The sequence below is a fragment of the Oncorhynchus kisutch genome, linkage group LG29 (genome assembly GCF_002021735.2).
Source record: "Oncorhynchus kisutch isolate 150728-3 linkage group LG29, Okis_V2, whole genome shotgun sequence".
Lineage (NCBI taxonomy): Eukaryota > Metazoa > Chordata > Actinopteri > Salmoniformes > Salmonidae > Oncorhynchus > Oncorhynchus kisutch.
The window spans coordinates 34,512,226-34,522,205 of NC_034202.2; the positions used below are offsets into that span (position 1 = coordinate 34,512,226).

Consider the following 9,980-nt stretch of genomic DNA (forward strand, 5'->3'; position numbering starts at 1 on the left):
GCCCCAGCATACAACATCTTCAATTTCCAAGCCAAAAACCTTTCCCCAAACCCCAAAACAGACATTACATTAAACAGATACTCATGGACAACTCTATCAAAATCCTTCTCTTGGTCTAAAGAGACCAGTCAAAGTTCACATTAGAAAACCTGATTAAGAACAAGTTGTCTGTGATTGAGCGTCCCGGTACACAATATGTCTGGTCCTTGTGTACTATAGAGTCCAGATGGGAGTTCAGTCAGTTAGCGAGGGCTTTGGTAAATATCTTGTAGTCCACACAGAGTAATGCCACAGGCCTCCAGTTCTTAAGTTCACACAAGTCCCCTTTTTTGGGCAGGAGAGTCAGAGCCACCTGACGGCAGCTCATCGGCACCCCTCCTACCCCCAACGAACTCACGCAACACGCAAAAGAGGTCTAGTCCAAATATTCTCCAGAATGTTTTATAGAACTTCACTGGAAGTCCCATCGACCACCAGTGCACGTCCGGGGGATATCTGGGTTAAGGCCTCTGCCAGTTCATGGGACAATAGGGGAATGTCCATTTCATCCCTCTGTGCCAGAGAGAGCTTAGGGAGTTCTTTAAACAAAACCTGACTACACATAGGATCACACAGTTCTGCCCTATACAACTCAGTATAAAACTCCACAGTCTACTCCCGCATCTACACCACCACAGACGTCACCCGTCCGACAGTGCAGCCAATGCAATACCCTTGGTTTCACAGCTCGGTCTTCTCAAACCAAAGAAGAGGAGCTTGAAGCATCCATCTCCTCGTGCATTGAGAACCTAGCTCTTACAAGTGCTCGTTTTGCTTTAACCTGGAAAAAACGGCCCAGGAACCAGCTAAATTAGCCTGGAGGCCTACATTGCCTAGCCCCACCAGCTCCCCCAATACTCTCCTAGCCTTTGAGGATGAGAGAGCTGTATACTGTTGACGAAAAAGCAGACTTTTGACTTTTCCCACATCTCATCATTGACTTAGAGACTCATACTCCTCTCTTCGATGCACATCTTTCCAATTAAGTCAGGAAACCTGAGCAAGAAGTAACATATTTAAGAGCTTTACATTAAACTTCCAAAAGGATGCCTGCTGAGGCCCTGGTGAAATAGACAGCCGGGCTGTGGTTATGTGGTGATATGAAAAAAAAACTGGGAAAATGGTAGCACCCTAGTCGGGCTGCACTCACACTAGCCCCAAAGACCTTCACCCATGTACAGTTGAAGTTGGAAGTTTACATACACTTAGGTTGGAGTCATTAAAACTCGTTTTTCAACCACTCCACACATTTGTTAACAAACCTTTGTATTGGCAAGTCGGTTAAAGTATTTTTTCCAACAATTGGTTACAGACAGATTATTTAACTTATAATTCACTGTATCACAATTCCAGTGGGTCAGAAGTTTACATACACTAAGTTGACTGTGCCTTTAAACAGCTTGGAAAATGCCAGAAAATGATGTCATGGCTTAAGAAGCTTCTGATAGGCTAATTGACATCATTTGAGTCAATTGGAGGTGTACCTGTGGATGTATTTCAAGGCCTACCTTCAAACTCAGTGCCTCTTTGCTTGACATCATGGGGAAATCAAAAGAAATCAGCTAAGGCTAAAATTGCAGACCTCCACAAGTCTGGTTCATCCTTGGGAGCAATTTCCAAATACCTGAAGGTACCACATTCATCAGTACAAACAATAGTACACAAGTATAAACACCATGGGACCATGCAGCTGTCATACCGCTCAGGAAGGAGACACGTTCTGTCTCCTAGGGATGAATGTACTTTGGTGCGAATAGTGCAAATCAATCCCAGAACAACAGCAAAGGACCTTGTGAAGATTCTGGAGGAAAAGGGTACAAAAATATCTATATCCACAGTAAAATTTGTCCTATATCGACCGAACCTGAAAGGCCGCTCAGCAAGGAAGAAGCCACTGCTCCAAAACTGCCATAGAAAAGCCAGGCTACGATTTGCAACTGCACATGGGGACAAAGATAAAACGATTTGGAGAAATGTCCTCTCGTCTGATGAAACAAAAATTGAATAGTTTGGCCATAATGACCATCATTATATTTGGAGGAAAAATGGGTGGGATTGCAAGCCGAAGTACACCATCCCAATCGTAAAGCAGCATCATGTTCTGGGGGTGCTTTGCTGCAGGAGGGACTGGTGCACTTCACAAAATAGATGTCTACATGAGGGAGGAAAATTATGTGGATATATTGAAGCAACATCTCAAGACATCAGTCAGGCAGGATGTTAAAGCTTGGTCGCAAATGGGTCTTCCAAATGGACATTGACCCCAAGCATACTTCCAAAGTTGTGGCAAAATGGCTTAAGGACAGCTAAGTCAAGGTGGCCATCACAAAGCCCTGATCTCAATCCTATAGAAGATTTGTGGGCAGAACTGAAAAGTGTGTGCGAGCAAGGAGGTCTACAAACCTTACTTAGTTACACCAGCTCTGTCAGGAGGAATTGGCAAAAATTCACCCATCTTATTGTGGGAAGCTTGTGGAAGGCTACCCAAAACATTTGACCCAAGTTAAACAATTTAACTACCAAATACTAATTGAGTGTATGTAAACTTCTGACCCACTGGGAATGTGATCAAAGAAATAAAAGCTGAAATAAATCATTCTCTTTACTATTATTCTGACATTTCACATTCTGAAAATATAGTGGTGATCCTAACTGACCTAAGACATGGAATTTTTTACTAGAATTAAATGTCAGGAATTGTGAAAAACTGAGTTAAATGTATTTGGTTAAGGTGTATGTAAACCATTGACTTCAACTGTATACTGTCTTGTGTTGGGATGTCTAGTTCTCCAAACATCCACTAGTTCAAACTGCTTAATGTTGTCCCTTAACACCCCCACTAAGCTTGAATGAGGCTCCTCCCATTTCTATCTTTTGTAAAATCCATCGTACAGTTCCAGTCCCCGCCTACCACTACCGTCCCCTCAGGAGCTGCCTGTAAGAGTTCCCAAGACAACCAAACACGCCATCTCTCTCTCCCTGTGTTAGGCGCATACACATTTATAAGGACAAAACCCCTGTTGTTACACACCTCCTTTGAGGAGCTAAATGTTACTGCCAGACCTGTTGCAAAAAGTCGGATGCTGGGTATGTACATAGTCAATGGTAGGTTTCGAGGGAACTCCTATGGTAGGTACACCTACTGTATATCTCATCTCCTGGCAGTAGTACTGTAGACTACTTTATCACTGACCTCAACCCAGAGTCTCTTTCACAGTCAGTCCACTGACACCCCTGTCAGATCACAGCAAAATCACACTCTACTTGAACAGAGCTATGCTCAATCATAAGGCATCAAAGCCAAAGGAACTGAATAATATTAAGAAATGCTATAGATGGAAGGAAAATAGTGTGGAAATCTACCAAAAACAATTAGGCAACAACAAATTCCTTCTGGAAATGTTCCTGGACTAAAGGTTTCACTGTAATAGTGAAGGTGCAAACTTGGCAGTAGAAAACCTAAACAGTTTGACCTCTCAGCTTCACTGTCAAATCTAAAAATGTCCATCAAACAACTTAAGAAAATTAACAACACTTACACATGGTTTGATGAAGAATGCAAAAACATAAGAAAGAAATTGAGAAATCTATCCAACCAAAACATAGACACCCAGAAAACCTGAGCCTACGCCTTCACTATGATCAATCACTAAAACAATACAGAAATACATTACGGAAAAATAAGCAACAGCACGTCAGATATCAGCTCAATGTAATTGAAGAATCCATAGAATCTAACCACTCCTGGGAAAATTGGAAAACTCTAAACAAACAACAACACGAAGAGTTATCTATCCAAAATGGAGATGGATAAACCACTTCTCTATTATTTTGGGCTCTATAACAAAGAACAAACAGAAAAAAACACATACATGATCAAATACAAATCTTGGAATGAACAATTAAATACTACCAGAACCCATTGAATTCTCCAATAACATTGAATGAACTGCAGGACAAAATACAAACCCTCCAACCCAAAAATACCTTGGGGTTAATGATATCTTAAATTAAATGATCAAATATACAGACCACAAATTCCAATTAGATATACTTAAACTCTTTAACATCAACCTCAACTCTGGCTTCTCCCTCAATATTTGGAACCAAGAACTGATCACTCCAATCCACAAAAGTGGAGACAAATTTGACCCCAATAACGTCAACAGCAACCTTGGGAAAATCCTCTTCATTATCATAAACAGCAGACACGTACATTTCCTCAGTGAAAGCAATGTACTGAGCAAATGTCAAATTGGCTTTTTACCAAATTACCATATGACAGACCACATATTTCACCCTGCACACTCAAATTGACAAACAATCAAACCAAAACAAAGGCAAAGTATTCTCTTGCTTTGTTGATTCCAAAAAAGCTTTTGACTCAATTTGGCATGAGGGTCTGCTATACAAATTGCTGGAAAGTGGTGTTGGGGGAAAAACATACGACATTATAAAATCCATGTACACAAACAACAAAGTGTGCAGCAAAAAACACACACATTTCTTTCCACAGGGCCAGGGGGTGAGACAGGGATGCAGTTTAAGAACCATCCTCTTTAACATATATATCAACGTATTGGCGAGGGCACTAGAACAGTCTGCAGCACCTGTCCTCACCCTACTAGAATCTGAAGTCAAATGTCTACTGTTTGCTGATGATCTGGTTCATTCTGTCCCCAACCAAGGATGGCCTATAGCAGCACCTAGATCTTCTGCACAGATTCTGTCAGACCTGGTCCCTGATAGTAAATCTCAGTAAGACAAAAAGAATGATGTTCCAAAAAAGGTCCAGTTGCCAGGACCACGAATACAAATTCCTTCTAGATACCGTTGTCCTAGAGCACACAAAAAGCTATACATACCTCAGCCTCAACATCAGTGCCACAGGTAACTTCCACAAATCTGTGAACAATCTAAGAAACAAGGTAAGAAGGGCCATCTAAAGGAACATAAAATTTTACATACCAATTAGGATCTGGCTAACAATACTTGAATCAATTATAGAACCCATTGTTCTACAACCACCTAAAAGTATTCCCAAACCTTCCATAACAAAGCCATCAGCAACACATTTTGACCCAACCAAAAATCATGAGAAAACAAAAAGATAATTACTTGTCACATTGGAAAGAATTTACAAAAAAAACAGAGACACATATTTCCCTCAGATTACACAGATTACCCCCCCCCCCACACACACACATTGTATTTAAACAAATACCATTTTGATAAACTCCCATATCTATTGGGTGAAATACTACAGTGTGCATCACAGCAAGAATATTTGTGACCTGTTGCCACAAGAAATGGGCAACCAGTGAAGAACAAACACCATTTTAAATACAACCAATTTTTCTTTCTTTCTTTTTCCTTTTGTACTATTTGCACATAATATGACATTATTTTTGGAACTTTTCTGAGTGTAATGTTTACTGTTCATTTTTATTGTTTATTTCACTTCCTTTGGCAATGTTAACATATATTTCCCATGCCAATAAAGCTCTTAAATTGAAAACATTGAACTGAACTGAGGGTGAAAGAGAGTGTGAGGGAGAGGGAGAGAGAGAGAAAGAGAGAGAGTTGTCAGTGAATGGAGAAGGAAAGAGGGTGGGGGAGAGATGTGGGAGAGACAGTCTCCAGAGAGAGAGAGAGTCAGCGTGACATAATGTAAGGAAGATGGTGAATGACAGTTAGCGTAAACACACCAAACAGAAGCACATACCGTTCCCCTACTTATACGACACATTCTCCTCACACAGAGATAAGTGAATGCTCTACAGTCCCAAAGGTGTGTGTGTGTTTGTGTGTACCCGTGCACCCACGTGTGTGACTCACTCACAGCGCATAGCGAGGATGCTCCACCCGAGGTGGCAGCACACTCTTTTTCCTCCATACAGACAAATACACACAAACTCTCTCTCTCTCTCTCTCACCCCCCCCTCTCCGCCTCTGAAGGACAGCAGATGGATGGGGCGTGAGCGCGACAGAGACATTGTAGCTCGTCTTAGTACGTTAACTGAGGAGAGGTGGCTGCATGGTTTCTCTCCTCAGCTTCTCGCTGCTTCTCTCATTCTCTCTCCTGAGCCTCTCTCTGTTTCTCTCTCCTCAGCCTCTGTCTACTTCTCGATTTCTCTCTCCTCAGCCCCTCTGTTTCTCTCTTTCACTCCCCTCAGCCTCTCTCTGCTTCTCACTGTCTCTCCTCAGCCTCTCTCCGCTTCTCTCTTTCTCTCTTCTTCATCTTCCCTTTTCCAGTCGATCTCATTCTCACCCATCACAGCCCCTCCCTCCCTCCCTCCCTCCCTCCCTCCCTCCCTCCCTCCCTCCCTCCCTCCCTCTCTCTCTCTCTCTCTCTCTCTCTCTCTCTCTCTCTCTCTCTCTCTCTCTCTCTCTCTCTCTCTCTCTCATGAATGTCACCTCTGCTGATGGTTGCTGCTGGAATTCACAGACCACTCTCACACTCTCACACTCACCCGTGGGGGGCGGCGGGGAGTTAGTTGAGGGCTGTGTGGAGAGAGAGAATGCCAGAAGAGGAGGAAGATAAATCTCTCTCTGTCCAACCCTCTGTTCCGTTCCTGGATTCATTCTTGGGAGTCCGTCCCCGTCCCGCCTGCTGTGCTGCCTCTGGATCTAAGTCTACTGGATTACAGCTCCGTTTCTCCGCTCATTACTCCTAACGCTTGCATTTCCACGGCAGGCAAAGTTGGGCATCCAGAGACTATATGTTGACTGCCTGTTCATTTCCTCTTGAATTTGTATGCTGTTTGAGCTTCTAAATGATTTCACTTTTCACTGGAAGAAGTGTGATTTTAATATGACAGAGAAAAGAGCTACGTCTCTTTTTGGGGGATTGTTTACTTATAGGATAGGCTAGTGATTTTGCTATATTTTGAACTTCGTTGTCGCTGGTGATTTGGTTGTGAGGGACAAGATGAGTGGGGAGGGAGGTTAGAAATGTAGGAAATGTTGATGTCTTTTCATGTTTTATTTTTATCAAACAGAGACATTCTAACCTCACTCACCCGTCTTTCTTTTGTACTGAAGATGTGACCTTAGTGGTCTCTGTTTTTCAGTGGTTTTTTAGTGCATTTATTTCTCGTCACACTGGAGGGTCAGATTTTTGGATGTGTGACTGCACTTGAACTCTCACCGTCCCCTGCTCTTCCCTTTTCCAGGGGGCTCTTAACCTAGACCCTCTCTCTTTAACCCTGCGTAAAACCCCTCTCCCCTCTCTGGGGGCTCTCTCTGGACCTTCCGACCATTTTCTGTTGCTTGAGGACACAGACAGCCCCGCCAGAAGAGGGGCTGTTGGGTAGGAAGACACCCCCCTCCCAAAGGTGAGAGGGGGGGGAAGATGGCAGCTCTCGCCAGCTCTCTCATCAGACAGAAACGGGCGGTCAAGGACGACGGACAAAACCGACCGGTAGCCAACAAGAGGAAGCCTTGTCCCAAGAGCAACAAGTCTCTGTGCCAGAAACAGATCCTAGTCCTTATCTCTAAAGTGCGGCTATGTGGGGGTCGAAAAAGTAGAAAAGAAAAGAGACCGGGTGAGTCATCTCTCTCTTCTTCCTCTTCCTCCTTCTCCATCTCCTCCTCTTCCTCCCTGCCAAGTCATTGATTAGTTGTTGGACTGGTGGTCACATGAAAACACAATATATACTTTGAGGGATAAACTTTTTAAAATGTATTTGTTATTCATAATAAATATAATGTAATATTTGGGGATGTTCCTGTTGGAATTCATTGGCAGAATGTTAATTTGATTTGAGAATGAGAAGAATATGCGAGAATATAGAATTTGTTTGTTTGGATCAGTTCATGTCAGAATAAAAAGTAGTGTCATATTCTGAGCCCCTCGTTGTATTATGTATTCCCTAGTCCTAGAGGAAGGATGCATAGAGAGACAACAGAGCTTAATGAGGAGTAGTTAGAAGGACTCTCCCCTCACACTGCAGTCAGCCTTCCTCTAAGCCTTAGAGTTCCCATCCTGGGTAGTACATAGCTGCTGGGTTCCCATAGACACAGCCTTAGAGTTCCCATCCTGGGTAGTACATAGCTGCTGGGTTCCCATAGACACAGCCTTAGAGTTCCCATCCTGGGTAGTACACAGCTGCTGGGTTCCCATAGACACAGCCTTAGAGTTCCCATCCTGGGTAGTACACAGCTGCTGGGTTCCCATAGACACAGCCTTAGAGTTCCCACCCTGGGTAGTACACAGCTGCTGGGTTCCCATAGACACAGCCTTAGAGTTCCCATCCTGGGTAGTACACAGCTGCTGGGTTCCCATAGACACAGCCTTAGAGTTCCCATCCTGGGTAGTACACAGCTGCTGGGTTCCCATAGACACAGCCTTAGAGTTCCCACCCTGGGTAGTACACAGCTGCTGGGTTCCCATAGACACAGCCTTAGAGTTCCCATCCTGGGTAGTACACAGCTGCTGGGTTCCCATAGACACAGCCTTAGAGTTCCCATCCTGGGTAGTACACAGCTGCTGGGTTCCCATAGACACAGCCTTAGAGTTCCCATCCTGGGTAGTACATAGCTGCTGGGTTCCCATAGACACAGCCTTAGAGTTCCCATCCTGGGTAGTACACAGCTGCTGGGTTCCCATAGACACAGCCTTAGAGTTCCCATCCTGGGTAGTACATAGCTGCTGGGTTCCCATAGACACAGCCTTAGAGTTCCCATCCTGGGTAGTACACAGCTGCTGGGTTCCCATAGACACAGCCTTAGAGTTCCCACCCTGGGTAGTACACAGCTGCTGGGTTCCCATAGACACAGCCTTATAGTTCCCATCCTGGGTAGTACACAGCTGCTGGGTTCCCATAGACACAGCCTTAGAGTTCCCACCCTGGGTAGTACACAGCTGCTGGGTTCCCATAGACACAGCCTTAGAGTTCCCATCCTGGGTAGTACACAGCTGCTGGGTTCCCATAGACACAGCCTTAGAGTTCCCACCCTGGGTAGTGGCTAGTTGGGTAGTGGGTATGTCATGTGAGGTGGATTGTTACTCTGTCTGACCATGACCACTTGTTGTAGTAGACGATATAGAGAAAGCACACATCCCACATGAATACACTATTCTGAGTTCTTTGCACCTTTTTGCACCTGTCTTTGGTTAATTAGAGACACTTATTACTGTGTGTGTGTGTGTGTGTGTGTGTGTGTGTGTGTGTGTGTGTGTGTGTGTGTGTGTGTTGTGTATATTCCAGGTGTGTTGGTAATGTGCACTGTAACTACACCTACTGTTAATATTCAATTAGGTTGAAGATCCTTCAACCCTTTCCTCCCACACTCCAGAGATGATTAATGCATTTCAGATTGAGACCAATCTAAGCTGTGTTCTAATCTACGTAACCTTGCCACTGGCAAAAAAATCCAATGTTATCAACATTGTTCTTTTCAAAATCCATTTGGTGGCCTTTAAAATGTCTGCTTTCTGTGAATTATTCTGTGCTTCTGGATAGTGAAGAGTTGAATGTAAAGGATAATAGCAGCCTCCATATTGAAAATATAACCTGTAGTGTAATTCATATTTTAGTCTCTCTATATAATCCCTGTTTGGAGAATCATACATTTTCTACCAAGACTATAATGTCTCCTACGTAATAATGCTGTCTACCAGATGATGCTGTATGGTGTTGCAGAGTCAACAGGTGGTGTTTTGGGACACAGTTAGGAAATGTCAGACAGGGCTCACAATAGAAAGCTCTATGTAATCCTTGTTACTTCCTGTGGCCATTGGCATTGCATTATCAGAGACATTGATTTTGCTATGGCATCTCATCTGTTGTGTCAGCTATAAGTTATTATACGTGACATGCATTTCCTGTGTGTCTTGGTGATTGTTTGTAGATCAGAATTGACATACAAGAGTGTTGAAGACTGCTTGTGTGTGTGTGTATGTGTGCGCACGTCTGTGTATATACTGAGTGTACAAA

General features: G+C 43.6%; 1 protein-coding gene across 1 annotated transcript in view; it reads left to right on the top strand.

Moving 5' to 3' along the window:
* Positions 1 to 6,446: 6,446 nt before the first annotated feature.
* Positions 6,447 to 9,980, top strand: part of LOC109874113 (fibroblast growth factor 11-like) — an 86,719-nt gene continuing 83,185 nt past the window's right edge. The window contains exon 1 of the mRNA XM_031809534.1: positions 6,447 to 7,586. Within this exon, the coding sequence (XP_031665394.1) occupies positions 7,394 to 7,586 (193 nt within the window). The 5' untranslated portion in view covers positions 6,447 to 7,393. The remainder of the gene's footprint in view (positions 7,587 to 9,980) is intronic.